Source organism: Bactrocera latifrons, unplaced genomic scaffold (assembly GCF_001853355.1).
Source record: "Bactrocera latifrons isolate USDA-ARS-PBARC rearing strain unplaced genomic scaffold, ASM185335v1 scaffold_158, whole genome shotgun sequence".
Classification (NCBI taxonomy): Eukaryota; Metazoa; Arthropoda; class Insecta; order Diptera; family Tephritidae; genus Bactrocera; species Bactrocera latifrons.
In genome coordinates, this window is record NW_017535052.1 from 728,000 (window position 1) to 744,272 (window position 16,273).

Consider the following 16,273-nt stretch of genomic DNA (forward strand, 5'->3'; position numbering starts at 1 on the left):
GTTTGACTAGCATCATTGTCATTTGAATTTGCCATCGAATATATTTTTTAGTACGCAGAAATTGTAGAAAGTATTACATTTCTGTGCATTAGCATCTTCATATATGACTTCATACATATACATATATTACATATATATTATATATATTCGCAAATAAATAGAATTAATCGAATTATATAACATCTATAACAAAATCGTACGATTTGTCTTTTGGGTTCCGAATAACCACCATCTGAAAGTTTGAGAACATTCTCATGCTTATCCAGATAAAAATAGATGTAATATAAATTTAATCCCGCATACAAACCTAATTCTGAGAAACAGACAATCTGCTTTAGTGAACCTGAACAAAACCTGAATATGGGTCTGAAAATTAGGAGTTGGACCGATCAGATTGTCACCTATGGACGCTGCTTAGTTCTGAACAATGCATTTCACTTTCTCCACCCAGTGAATGGAATTGTAGTGCACTCTGAGATCTGCTGGGTGTCCGGTCACGAAAACGTCCAGACGAAATATCACTGCCTCTGCGAGAACTTTTTAATGAAATACTTTCTTGAGAAAGAGAACAATGGCAAATAATAACCTTAAAAGCAGAACGAAAATCTTTAGAAAAAAGTGCATATATCATTGGGTTGATCGCAGAGTTACAGTAACCAAGCCAAAAAAGTATTGAGAAGAGTATAGGATCTATGCAATCTTGACAAAAGGCTCGGATAATATATATTGTAAAAAATGGGAGCCAGCAGAAAATGAAGAGACCAACAATGATGGCAAGAGTTTTTGTGGCTTTAGTTTCCGTTCGAAAACGTTTAACTTGTGTTTTGAAATTTCTTCGTCCAATTTTTTTGCTTCGATATGGTTGATGTTGCTGCATAAATGACATTGCATGTTGGTGGGTTATATCGCTGGTATTTGATTGGCGGCGCTCATTGTCTACTTGTAAATAACAAATTTTGCTTTGCTGAGGAAAGAGTTCCGACTCGATCGTCTCGCTACCGCTTACTGAATTGTAATGCACTGCATAAAGGGTGCTGCCACTGTTGAAAGGACGGTGTTCACCAGAGCCAGTCGACTCACCACCGCGAAATTCATTAATACTTTCAGTGGAAGCATATGAAACGGATATCTTAATTTTGTCGGAGTTATGAGACCGTCGGGTGGTATATTTTGAAAGGCGCTCTGGGGATGGAGTGCCCAAAGTAGTGGTGGTGCTTTGGGTGCTGCCACTACTATAGGTTGAGTCGTGCTGATTTGTACCGCGTCCACGATGAATTCGTAATGTTAAGCGTTTTTCTTCGAAACGTGAACCAATACTTTTCGATCCTATTGGAAGTTCAAAAAGGATTAAACAAAATAATAAAAAAATTTATTAATATATATCTATGTTCATTTAGATAAAAACATTGTTAGAATGTAAATCAAAGATTTATTTATTTTTAGTAGTAAGTCAAATAAATAATTAAATAAGTACCTCCAAAATCTCCTAATTTGTTTCCCCTATATGTCAAAAAACTAATTTACAGATTCAACAAAATGTCATATGCTTTTTGTTACGCCATATCCAATGCAATTGTTTTCTTCTTGAATCTATTGTAACCAAACTTAAAAACTATATATATTATAAAGTATCGATTTTTTGTATAATTTAGAATTTAGAGTGTTTTAAATTCTAAGCTTCTTCTAATTGATACGTCTAATATATTATATTTACGAACCTATTATATCACCGAACATTTTATGCTCTCGCATGACAAGTTTCATCAGGATATCTCAATTTTTACTCAAGATAGATAGACAGACATCCAGATTTCAACTCAACTCGTCACCCTGATCACTTTGGTATATGTAACCATATATCTGACGATATATACCGTTATTAGCAACTTTATTGCGAGAGTATAAAAATGATGCCCTCTGAATTACATGAAAATATCTAAAGATTCACGGATATTTTTGGTGAAAAATTAGGTTAGGTTAGGATAGGCACTGAGTTCTTCTTGTTCGATATCAGAGACCTTGAAAAGTTATAGTCCGATCACGACAGTTTTTCCACAAGGGATACCTCACCTCAAATACCGTATTTGTGTAAAGTTTTATTTCGCTATCATTGGGCCACGCCCACTTTTCCAAGAAAATTACGTCCATATATGCCCTTCCCTAAAGCCATCCTTTGTGATAAATTTCACTTTAATATCTTTATTTATGGCTTAGTTATGACACTTTAAAGGTTTTCGCCATTTTGTGGGTGTGGCAGTGCTCCGATTTTGCCCATCTTCGAACTTAACCTTCTTATGGAGCCAAGAAATACATGTACCAAGTTTCATGATGATATATCAATTATTACTCAAGTTACAGCTTGCAGGAACGAACACTCTATTCGTCACCCTGATCACTTTGGTATATATAACCTTATATCTACTCTTTTAGTTTTAGGACTTACAAACAACCGTTATGTGAACAAAACTATAATACTCTCCTTAGCAACTTTGTTGCGAGAGTATAACAATGGTACTAAATTAAATAAAATGTATGGTTGAGCACTGATATTAATTCTGAAATTTGCGGAAGTAATGGATCTTTATTTTCATAAATTGCAATATAAAATAACCATGCCTACTGGTCCAAAAATGGTATAGTAAAATTAATAATTTTAGATGACACTTTGTATTAAAATTTTTTATCAACTAGTATATTTGTCTAATTAGGTTTATAAATGTAAATCACATTAATCAGACAGTTAGGCACAAGAGTCTCTTGCATGAATTAGAATATTCTGGAGCAACTGTATTCTGGTGTCTTCTTCACATCGTGTTCATTTCAATGTTTCTACGATAAGAATCGACATTTGCAAATGAATGTCTAACTGTTGAATGCAGAAAGTAAAATGTCTAATGGTTAGAAGAACCAATAGAACATTGATTTATTTTCGGTTTAGTGCGGAATGTTGACCACCAAAGCGATACTACTACAGTTGCTTTAATCGAAAATTGTCGTTGATGTAGCCATTTAGAGAGTTTCACACACTCTAAAAATCAGAAATAGTAAATAGTGCATAGATACACATTTAAAATGTATATTGTATCCTTTATTTTAATATTTTATTGTCATTTTTGGTTGCGTTAACTTTGTTTTAAGTTTAAGTTTCATTTAGAAACTCATGAAGTATTTCTTGTTAGTATCCACATACAATAGTGATTATGTACATATATACGTCTTATTCTATAAATGTATACTTTTTTTACACACATATGTATATATATGCATATATGTTTCAATATAAAAGCATTTACGCGTACGTAACAATTATTTTATATAACCTTATAGTTGTTTGAAAATTTGTGGTTTAGTTTAGTTTAGTATCTTAAAACGTGCCGGACCGGGATAATAATTAATGTCACTGAAAATACATATTTTCATATTTTGCATGTATGTATTTTTAATATTTTTGCATATGGTTTGCACATATATTTATATTCTTTTTTACGATAAAATTTAGACTTAATGTATAATCATCAATATGGTGAAAATGGATCAATGTCACTAAATATTATGCCAATACCTTCGTATTATGCAATATATTGCAATTTAAAACAAGGTAGTTATTGCATATTATCTTTATATATATATTGTACCTATTTACTCATATTTTCTGCATATTATGTTCTTATAAGACTATTACCTTTGCTTTATAATATTAGTTAATATTATTAGTATTAAATTTTCTTATACATGGACTTTTGTACAATAATTTGTAAAAAACAAATATAATACATACGTATACCAATCGTATGTATTAATGATATGCTATATAATATTTAAGTTTGTATGTAAATATAATGTAAGATTAGGAAACCAATTGAAGAAAAATTAGTTAATTAAGTTTTTACATTTCTAATCTTCTTATATTACTTAGCGTACAGATACGGATGAATGTTTTTTATGTATTATATATATATAATTTATATATAATATATAATTTATATATATCTAAATATATAATATGTATATAAGAGTAATGGATTAAAATTTGTATACAATAGAACTGTTTTGATATCTCCTATTATAAGTGTTGTCCAAAAGGAGTAAATTCACGAAATCAAGGCAATATAGTGTATCGGTAACGAATGGAATGACCAATAATAGCTAATATTTCCATATCCCGCTACGCCAGAGCAGAGCACAGCACTTCATTTTCGACAATTGCTACAGCTATAGTTTTTTACATAACAAAACTCGGAGCAGAGCAGAGCACATATTTTTACATTGTTCTGCTACGGCTCCCGTCAAAGTGAGAGTAATTCTAGAAATTTCGCAGCTACAGAGTCGTAAATGAAAACCCAGCTTTTTAATCCCTAGAAATACAATACAGAGACAATATTCAAATATCTTGAACAGGGTTTGAAGTAAAAAAGAAATAATTGAGGAAATAAAATTTTTCAAATGCTTCTGGTCTCTCACTTCCATAATCTAGCAAGAAACTAATTAGAATATAATATTATATATGTACATACGTGTACCATATATTTGTCTACAACTAATTTTGGATTAGCCAAAATTTATTCCACCATCCTCATCATCTGAGCAACCTGAAATCGTTTTATGGAATGTAGCCGGTGCCATTAGCGCGCGTGCAGCAATCATTTGGAAATTTTCAGATGCTCGGAATCCGCTACGAGTACACACACAACGGCAAAGTATGCGTTTAAAAGCGATGCGGAACTCATTAGAGAAGAGGGCGTATATGAGGGGATTGACCGCTGAATTACAGTAGCCAAGCCAAAAAAGTATTGAAAAAATTGTAGGTTCAATGCACTCTTCACAAAACGCCCGTACTAAATATATAGTAAAAAAGGGTAACCAGCAAAAAATAAACCCGCCTACGATAATGGCGAGGGTTTTTGCTGCTTTTGTTTCCATGTGAAAGCGTTTTACTTGAAATTTGGCACTGCGCTTACCTCCACGCCTTTTAACTGGTGAATTGGTCACGTTGCTAATATCACCATCAATAGCTGCCAATATGTCCCGCCTACTGCCGGTCAAACTTTCGCTTGTATTGGCAACGTATGCGACCTTCTTGAAAGAAGTCTCTGCCACCTCACAGCCGCCTGTCTTGAAAGAAGACATTCGGCCGTGCGTAAACGTTAATTTACTATCCGTGTTTCCTGTAAGGGAAGTAGAATAAGGGGGGTCAGAGTTAACAAACTCTGAACGCAAATCTATTACATTCTCAGATGAAGGGTACGACACTTTAATAGATATTTTTTCATGGCGCTGCCGATGTATACGCATTGAAGTGGTGCGCCTTGGAGTATGTGTTATAGACCTTTCATCGTCTCCGTTACTGTTCACACTAAGTGTAGAAGACACAGAATGCATGGAGAGAGGAGCACGCTGTGGGGTCCCGCCTGGCCTACCGCGATGCATGCGTAATATCATCTGAGTTTGATTAGCTTGACTGCTGCTGGCATCGCGAGGACTACCTGAAAGAAAATGGTTGAAGTTTGGAACCAGAATTGCATTTAGCTTTTGGGAATCTCATGCTAAAATAGGTGGATATGATTTATTATATTTATTTCTCAATTATATTTGTATTCAATTTGCACATAGAACAAATGGAGACCACTTAGATGTTGAACAAAACTTATTAGATATGAACTGTTTCTATATGCATTTTTCGCTAACATTTATCGAAGTTGTAATGTAACATTTTTACAAGGAGTGATATTTTGTTGGAGTCGTAAGAATTAGGTAAAATCAAAAGGTTGATAAGTTAAAGATATTTTTGGCCTAAATTTTACATGCATTTAGAATTCCATATATACAAAGGATGCATTTGGATTTTCTTAACTTTTTGAAGAATTTTATCCATTATAACAATAAAGATACCTCACTTCAAATTATCTCACATGTTGTATTTTTCAAACCAAGTTTTATATAAAGAGCCTGAGTCTGAGGAAAGTAATTTTTTTGATATAAATTTAAGGAACACTTATTTTAATGTGATTTAGATTAATAATACGCATATTTTCAATAGTAGATATTTGTATGTTTGTATTTTTCAATTATGAAATTAAATTTAACAAGGCCCTGCATTTACAATATATTTAAGCAAATATACAGATAAATGCAACCCTGTTTATTGGATCCATATATTTTTTAAATAACTTTATATACATACACATATACGTGGTTTATTTGGTCTACATATGCGAATTTACTTTAATGTGAGCCTTTGTAATATGAAATAGTAGAATCCAAAGCTCTCAGTATACCTCATTGCATACAAATCTATTCATTAACTTTCAAAACTAAGCCCTCCTCACAATATACGCAAAAAAGCAAAATATGTATTTCTATTCAGAGCCGTAGAGAACATTATGTACTTACATGCTGACATAAATACTGTATTGCTCAGGCGTGGCTCAGTCAATTATTCACCTTATAACTTGTGATAACTATAAACCGCTTTTCCTCTGAAAATTTTTCACTTTTCCAAAAAATTTGTCTTTCCTTTCAGACTGTTTACATGACTGTGTTTTCTCTACCACATCCGTGCCACGAGAATAACGTCGTTATATGCAGAGTTACCATATATACTAATGAGGACTTGTACTTTTGTCTTAAATAAGTTCCGAAAAATGTAAAGTCTTACACCTTTCTAGCCAAGGCTTGCAGTCCTACAAATCTCGTTTATATTAAGTTGTCAAAAGGTTGCGGTATTTTCGCTAGTTGGCGCTGAGAGCGCGTAATTCTAGTTTTATTTGTCGCATCGGTACAGTACTACTACGATAAAGACAAAAATGCATCTCAAGCCGCCAATAAAATTTGTGCAGTTTATGGACTCGATACAGTTTCCATTTCCACCGCACAACAATGGTTTCAACGTTTTCGTTCTGGTATAGAGGTGGTCGAAGATGCGCCACGCTCCAGAAGATCTGTCGTCGAAAATTGCGATAAAATCGCTGAATTGGTTGAAAGAGACTGACATAGTAGCAGCCGTCAAGAGCTGGATGTTAATATAACAGTTTTAAAGCAATGTAACAGTTTGGAGGAAATGTATTCTCGTTTATGTTAAGAAATTGATTCTTTAAGCAATTGGTGTAATTGTCTGAGTTTCCAAACCTTTCCAAACGAATTGAAGTCGTGCAACGTGTTTTTATACATTATGCCTTTCTAATTGCTAATATTTAAATGTATTTGCTTTTGATATTATTTGCAGAGCTATTGATTAAACTTATCACAAGTTCGCTTTTTGTGGACAGCTACCTAACCAAGTCCTAACCAAGAATTGTAAGAATTGGTTCAATAAATTTTTAAAATCGACTCAGTCCTTTTACTTTCTGGACAAACTCTGTATAATTTAATTTAGTGCTTTGTTATGACAATTTATAGGTTTTCCGTTAAAGGTGATTTTTGGGCGTGGCAGTGATCCGATTACGTCCATCCCAGAACTGTAATTTTTTATACTAAGAAATCCGCATACAAAGTTGCATCGAGATATCTCAATGCTAAGATAATCTGTTAAGAATATGTGGTAATAGCAAAAATAGAGAAAATCGAGGCAATGCTACCATATTAGATCAAATAATTCCCGCTTAACTTTAAACCATTTATCTTGGTCCAAATGTGGGATATATGAAAAATATATTAAAATAAGTGCTTAAAATTATGTAGTTTAGTGCTGAATATGAATGAATTTGGTCCAGACTTGGCCCAAACTTCCTATTCCTCAGAATTCTAAATTGACCTTTTGCACATCTCAATAGATATATAAATATGTACCTATATAATGATTAAATTTAGGCTTAGATTGATTATATGTATGTATACGTATGTGTATCATATATCTTTTTGAGAATGATTAGCTGGTAGGAAGTAAAATATTCTTTTTAAACTTTCTAGGAATATTACCTATAGTAATAATTATAATATACCAAATTTGATTGGAATCCATTGGCGTATTCAACGAACAATGAATCCTGAATATTTCACAGGATCTCTCCGAATTTCCATTGTATATCCCATAAATTTAATTTTAATAATTCTTCAATTAAATATAATTATGTCATCTAACTACGCTAGAGGGAATTTACATACATACTATATATACATATATTTATCTATAGAATTTAACTAAAAATTATGTCATTTTGCTTCGGATACGCATTATGGCAACTGGCTATAAATTCTAATTATACTGGGGTCTTCATTTACTTGTGACTAATGCATGCGTGAGAGCAAATTTCCATGCAATTATATTAAGATAAGCAGCACATCGATTGATATATTCGGCATTTTTATCAAACCTTACCTCTGGTGGGGGGATATGAAAAGTCTTTTCTTGAGTGAGAATTTATTCATTCTAATTTTTATTCCATCTTCTCTTTACTTGCATATGAACATAAACAAACAAAATTGTCGAATATTTAGTGCTTGCAACCCACATGAGACGGAATTGCATCCACTTCGTGTCACAGTGTGGTGTGCAGTGTCATCACGCTGCATTGTCGGGCCCTATTTCTTCGAAAAAAACGGTCACACCCTTACGGTTACTGGAGACCGTTACTTGAGCACGTTGAGAGAGTTTTTCTATCCAGAATTACGCCGAATGCGAATTTCTTTCAACTCTGTGTGGTTTCAGCAAGATGGWGCAGCTCCTCACATAGCCCAACCTGTTATGACAGAATTGCGACGAAAATTTCCCAATAAGCTGATATCTAGAAACTAAACATTCCGTTGGCCACCCAGGTCGCCTGACCTTACTGCACCTGACTTTTTCTTGTGGGGTTATAGCAAACAGGAAGTCTACAAAGCAAAACCAATAWATTTGAATGAACTAAGGCAATCCATTCGAGAAACAATCGCGGCTATTCCTGTCTCAACTCTCCAAGCAGTATGAACAACTTTTTGGTAAGATGCCGCACATGCATCAACGAGCAGGGGGCATTTAAATTCCATTATTTTTAAAACTAATTAAGCTATATTTAATAAAATTGAATGAGCTTTTACATAAATAAAAGAAAAATGAATTCCATACACTGAAAAAAAAAATTATTTGAGTTTCTTAATGTAGTAAAATTCATCAGCCACCCTGTATGTATGTATATGTTTGTATGTATTGCAGCATATTGTTTATGCTGCATGATATGGGGTTGTTTTCAAGTGTACAGTTCAATACATGTGTGTGTGTTTAATGTTATCTCATCTGTAAATTTATGACTTGTGTCCCCATGCATTTTTATTATTATTGGATGTGCATTGCATGTGGCTGTTTATGTATGTATGTTTGAAAATAGATATTTATTTTTAATAGTATTTCGGCTTTGCTGATACTAAATAAGTAAGCATGTTCAATAGTATTTAAGCTGCTAGCTTCGACCAATAGAAGAGGTGTTCCATTAAGACAACACAAGGCCATATCGCACATCGATTGTGACCCGCAAAAAGCTCTGGAACCTTGATTGAGAGGTTCTCATACATTCACTTTATAATTTTTTCCTGCCACTAAGTCATTACTACCTGTTCCTGTTTACGGCTTATTACGGATTTTTTTAGACCGATTATTTCATAACAAAAAGGTTTGTATGCAAATATTACTTAAAATTCGTAGTGTTTAAGGAGTAACTATTTTTTAGACAACAATTTTGGTAAATAATCCAGTAAGCAGTTGGGGTGTAATTGATCATTGTACACTCTTGCAAGGTAAAGTGAAATAAGGGATTTTCGTAAATATTTTAATAAAAAGTAGGAATTGTTGCATTTATTATTTACATTAACAGGAAAGGAGGTAGCAAATTATTAGAAATATAATATTTCAGAATTTAATGGATTTCCTATTGACAGATAAAAGATCGAAAATATTTATATTAAGTACAAGTATGGGGCATTGCACCGATTTTACGCATTTTTGGAATAAGAGCATGCTATATTTACAACAAATTCTCCTCGAATTTGTATACTAGAATTACCTATACGTTCGGTAAAAATCTGTCAAATGCAATAGATTTGGTTTGTAGGTCCTGAAAAGTTATAGTCTGATTTCGAAAATGTGTGGGCTTAAAATTAAATTTAAAGTTGTGTAATAAGAACGGTTTGGTAACTTCACATACCAACTTCCACCACTTCCCCACCATCTTGGTTGTGAAATTTAATATTTTGGCACATTTATTCAGTGAGTTATCGCACCTAAAAGAGTTTTCAATATAACCGTTATATGAGGAATAGACGTAATTATCATCTGATTTTACCCATTTTCACAGCGTATAAAGAAGTGCTAAAAATACTTTTTTTCAGAAAGTTAGCTAATCTAAACATTAAACTATTTATGAGTGGGGATACGCCTTCTTGTTCGATTCGCTATTATTCAACGCTTGGCGAATCGAAGAATGCTCTATTTAAATTGAATTTTACCAAGAACAGCATGAATTTAAATGTTAATATATTATATACATATGTATGTACATTCCACAACAATGCAAAGAATTTACAAAGAAAACCTACAAATGTTGTAAATAAATTGATTTATTTTAAAAGTGCTTACCCTTTGTGGTCTTGAAGCCCTGTTTTATTGCTCGCGTAGTTCTCACTGCTGCTTTGTATATGCGCCAATAAAAAAAGAGCATCACAAACATCGGGATGTAGAATGATCCAAATGCCGAGTATAATACATAACCACGATCATTTGTCAGTTCACACTTTGAGGAACAAAATGACTTTTCATAGATGAATTTTGAACTTTCAATATATTCTCCACTCTCTAAAGATTGTTGCGCTGGATCTTGGTAATTAAACCCCTCGGACATTAATATGTCAGGTGTTGCATCTAATGACATGTGCGTCCGATTGTATGGGAATCCTAACTGCTGCATTTGCTTTAATTGCACACTACGCTGAACAGATACAATAGTTGTAGTATAGAAACGGGTGTAATTTTCTCGTGTGTACACTGACTGTATTATCGACTGATAGAAAGAAGATATATTAAAAGTATTATTCATATACATGTATGTAAATAAATATATTTAGAGATATATAAAAAAATATTCGCATAACCAATATGACAATTTAGTATGTTTTATCAAGACCTATGACTGAAAGTTTTATAAAATTTATTCTTTAAACAGTAGTACGGGTGTAACCGAATATTTCATACTCGGTAGTTTTCACCCGATTTTATCCACTTTAGGCACAAAGATGAACTCTTATTAGAAAAACACGCTCCCTCAATTTTATTAGAATAACTCACACATTTGCCGTTATATACAGTGTAAAGTCAACTGGAATTTCGAAAAAGAAATTATTGATCCGATTAAACCCACTTTTCACAAACATACATACTATTATTAGAAAAGGATTCTCTCCGAATTTCCATAATACAGATTAAACCATATTTTCGACAAAAAGTTCGAAATTGGAATTTTAATCTACATATTCGGTATCTGGTTCGGGCAAATGTTTATTCCGTTCATCGGGTGCTTGATTTGAATTCTGGAAAGTGAAGGAAATAAAATTAATTTAAAATTGAGTTATTTGCGAAGTAGGCGTGTTTGTAGCAAGATGTCGTTTGTGTTTGCTCTGAAATATAGGGATATCAAGATAACATTGAGTCCTGAGATATGGCTTTTGAAATGTCGTTTTAAACCCCATAAAGATCTCTTGTATCATTCCAAGTCTAAAGTTTAATGTCTCTATATTTATTTATTGATATGTCGCGGTTTTACCATATTAGTTTTTATCGGAACCGTTATATGGGGAGTGGGCGATTACAACCATCTACGAACTCGTCCACATTTTGCCAAGGAACATACCTACGACTTATCATCCTGATAACCCTATATCCAACTTGATTATCTTTAAATGATACAAGCAACCGTTAAGTGAGCAAAACTATCATACTCTGTAGCAACATGTTGCAAGAGTATAAAAATAAAAAAAGTGCTTTCTAATTAATTAAAATAAAAATGTGGACCAAACAAAAAAAAAAAAATCTTTCAATATTTTATCTAAGGGAAGATATATATTTTTTCAAATATAACAAATGAATTATCACTACTAATGCTTACATATGTGTAGTTATGTTTAGATTTTGTTTGAGTAAGCAATTTCATATTTTTATCAAGGCCCATGATTATAATTATTGAAAAATGTCGATATGGACGACATGTACTTCTAACGATGGAATTTATTTGAGCCAGCCGCAGTGGTCATTTTACCGAAATCATTTTTAAAACATCTTGATAATAAAGGTAAACTCTTGACCATTACTTTAAATTATATGCGTTTTATGTATTTCTCCTTCAAAACTGCATGTTGGCAAAATTTATTTACTTCAAACTTTCGTTGATTTCCCTATAAATATTGTATGTACATAAACATATGTATGGAATATACTGGAACAAAAACGCACCGAGAAATTGTAATTAAATTCTCAGGGTAAATAGTATTTCCATATTTTTGGGAAATCCCATATCTCAGCACTCGACCAGCCGATTTGGACAAAATTTAGTACGCGACATTGTTTTTACATTATTATGTCACATTATTAAAATTGACCAAATCAGACAATAACGTAGGCAAGGCACAATGTGAGTTATTAAAATGAAAAAAAAAACCTGTTTTATTCATAACAGGGTATCTTTGTACGTAAAATAGATAAATTTGAGCAAAAACTTGGCTTAGCCCCTATATAACTAATACAAGTATTAGGATTTCGAACATCCGGCTTACTTTACTCTTTTGATTGGTTTTACCTTTAAATTATTTTCCGGGCTTTGATTCTTGCAAGTTGCAAGAGCATAAAATGTTTAGTTGCACCCGAACTTAGCTCTTCCTTACTTGTTCTAAATAACATTTACAGTTTGTGCCAATTTTCCTTATTATATTACATAAACAATTGTCTCCTAGGTTAATATTATTAATAAAATATAAACATTGTTATTAATAAAATTCCAAATAATTATTTTATAAATCACCAAATATAAATAAGCTGATGCATATATACATATGTACGTATGTATGTATGTCCATTTATTGTAAATTCTATATATACCTTTTGATCCTTCCAGCCAACAAGTGGGGGAAAGCATATAACAAATGACAGCACCCAAACTCCAGCAATCAATGATTTTGCCCGTTTTGTTGACATTATACTCGGGTAGGCAACTGGACGGGTAACGGCTACATATCTATCTAAAGATATTGCACATAAGTTCAATATGGATGCTGTGCACATCCATACATCTACAGCAAGCCACATACGACACCAGACATCACCGAATATCCATATCTATAATAAATATGAAAAATAACAACAAAATCAAAAGTTTTTTCATAAACTAGAGAATTGTATTACTATTGCCATTAATACAAAAATACATACAAAATTATTGCAATAAATAAAAGAGGAGAAGTTGGGCAATTTTTAATTGAGTTTAAACTCAATAATTGCGTAATGCACATTTTATTTCTTTTCGGGGTTTTTAGAGTATCAATTGTAATTGATTCAATGTATAAATGTATATACATAATGGTTGGGGTCAAATACATATATAAATTAAAATACTTATCACATGCAAGAAAGCTAAGATCGGGCGGAACCGAATATTTTTTACTCTCTCTATTTGCAAAAAACACTGTAAATGAATAAAGAATATTGATTAGGAAGATACTTACTACATTTCATTATTACTTTTTACTTCATGTCCCAGATATTTTTATTCACATCTATCTAATTAATGTATTGTATACATAATAGCAATGCTTTTTTTGTCACATCCTCTTTTGAAATTGGCGGGAATTGGTCGAGTTCTCGAGATATAGGACTTCACCTGAAATGGGCTACTCATATTGTCCAAATGATCTGTACTAAATTACAGTTTGGTACCTCAATTTGCGGCATACTTATAGCACTTCATAGATTTGCGATTGGTTTGATTTCGCCAATTTCGCAATACCAACCTTCTACTACAACTGGTTGAAAGTCAATGGAAAGTGGAAAAAAATGGTACATATTTTCGGCAGATGTTTTACAATAGTTAAGAACTGTTGATTTACCGAAACCTTTGTTTTTACAAAGAAGTTTAAAATACATGATAATATTAATGAAGTTTTCGTAGCAGAGAAACATAAAAGACACAATTTTGATGATTTCTAAAGTTAACAACTTTTTATACCGAAAGTTCGTTAACCCGACTACTTTAATACAAAGTTTTGGCTACGGACTACTTCGCGTATATCCATACAGACGGACAGATGAAAATGGTTAAATCGACTCAGCTCGTTAAACTGATTGAAATTCATATATATTTTTAAATAAACGAACATGTATGCTTCACCTATTTCTTCGCTTATTGTTTTGCTCTCGTTTTTTTTTTTTTCAAAATTATGTATAACTGTCACATCTCGACAGGCAATTTAAAATTGCAAAAAGTCTGTATTGCTAGCAATATTGTCAATGGAGACTGCAAATTGTTAATGTTTAGAAGTTGATGTATGTATGATGCTATTGTTAGCATATATTTTGATGGTATGGAAGAGCAGTTTTCAATAAGCTAAATAGTGAATTAACACTATTTTTGCACTATATAAAGAAAAATAAAAGTGTACAAACGAATTAATGTAGTGTTAGTGCAAAATATAAGTTTAAAATTAACTTCAATTTTAAAAGCAAATATTTCGAAAGCACTACTAATATCTCTTGATCTGGAGAATCTCCTCTATCCTACCATACCCATTTTATTCCCAAATCCTATTTATTTAATTAGTAAATAACCATTACGCAACAATTATTTAAGTCTTAATATATGAATACTTTTTTCCCCAATAAATACATTTGTTGAAAACAGTACATTTCTTTTTTTTTCATTTTCCCTATGCTCACACTAGAAAATTGCCAACTTCAATGGCAGCGTCAAAAAGAAGTCTTTCGTATTTCTAATCATCAAACTTCAACTTATTTTTTTTTTTATAATTATGTATACTAATAAATAAATTTATACTTATAATAATGCACCATTTTGGTCTATTACTTTTTACCATTTTTCTGCTAAACACATTTTTCCATCAGTGTCAAACTTCATCAGTGTAAATCGAAATTTCCAAATTTCCAGAACGGAAGCGGGGGAGCGATTGTTGTGCTACACGAACTAATATAGCATCGTCTCCGTAAACTTCACAAATTGGTACTTCATTCTTCCCTTTTTTATACAAAAATTTCAAAATATAGTGAAAGGCTTCACAGCTTTAACTTTTTTTCTACTTCCCGATTTTTTTTAATGACGCTTAAAATTTCACCATTTCAACATTATATGGACTGACACAATTTGATTGGTAGCTCTGGAGATATACGACTGCAACGACATATATTGACAAGGAAAAGACTTCTTCGACTACTCAATATAATAGCTCCTAAAAACTATACAGAATATCCTAAAGAAATATGCGAACCATAGAATCAGAAAGCCTCAAAGCAAAGAATGTGAATAAATAGAGAAGGCACAAAAGTTAAATGAAATCCTTTTGAGTAAAAATTTGTAGTCTTCACATGAGCAAACAGCGAAAAATAGGAATAACTTCGAAAATAAAAATATACCACGCGATGAGGGAAACGGGAATAGACCCAACGAATGTTCTTAAATGAATTATGGATGCGCATGACTATTTACATAAATTTGGGTAGTTTTCTATGATATGACAAAAAAATTCATAATTTATATTTACAAATAATCTCTTGAAGTGGATTATTGGTAAAAATCGCGGAATAAATAAAGCATTTAATGTATAAATTCTTCTACATATTTATATATGTTGTGTGTTGCGTGAACAATAACCCCTTATGTTTCAATAAGCATTTATCTGTTCTAGTCAATCACTATCTTTAATAGAATGCCTGCAAATAAACGCGAGTTCGGGCTGAGTAAAAGAAAATTAGTCTAACAAACCGTTGATAAAAGAAATGTAAGGAAGAACAAATTTCGGGTGCAACCGAACATTTTATACTATTGCAATTTACAAAAATCAAAGCCCTGGTAAATACTTTAAGGTGTAAAACCAATTATATAGAGTAAAGTTAACCGGATGTTCGAAAATCCTGATATAAGTTATATGGGAGCTAGGCCAAGTTTTTGCTGAAATTTAATTATTTTTGGCACCTGTCTCTTATACACATCTAGATGTGTATAAGAGACAGAAGATATACTGTTATGAGTAAAACTCGCTCTCTAATTTCCACTGAGATAATTCACATTCTTAAAATAATAATTTTCAAACTTCC

The 16,273-nt window shown here is 32.2% G+C and overlaps 1 protein-coding gene across 7 annotated transcripts in view; it reads right to left on the reverse strand.

Annotated features, from left to right (window-relative positions):
* Positions 1-9: 9 nt before the first annotated feature.
* The window catches only part of LOC108966304 (octopamine receptor Oamb), a 30,626-nt gene continuing 14,362 nt past the window's right edge, over positions 10-16,273 (reverse strand). For 3 of the 7 annotated variants that reach the window (XM_018929139.1, XM_018929138.1, XM_018929137.1), the window contains 3 exons: positions 13,052-13,288; positions 10,544-10,964; positions 4,264-5,483 (listed from right to left, as the gene is read on the reverse strand). In XM_018929139.1, the coding sequence (XP_018784684.1) occupies positions 4,549-5,483; positions 10,544-10,964; positions 13,052-13,288 (1,593 nt within the window). In that variant the 3' untranslated portion in view covers positions 4,264-4,548. Of the gene's footprint in view, positions 1,327-4,035; positions 5,484-10,543; positions 10,965-11,248; positions 11,280-11,340; positions 11,491-13,051; positions 13,289-16,273 lie in introns of those variants that run through there. The other 4 variants (XM_018929142.1, XR_001993178.1, XM_018929140.1 and 1 more) reach the window with 4 other exon arrangements.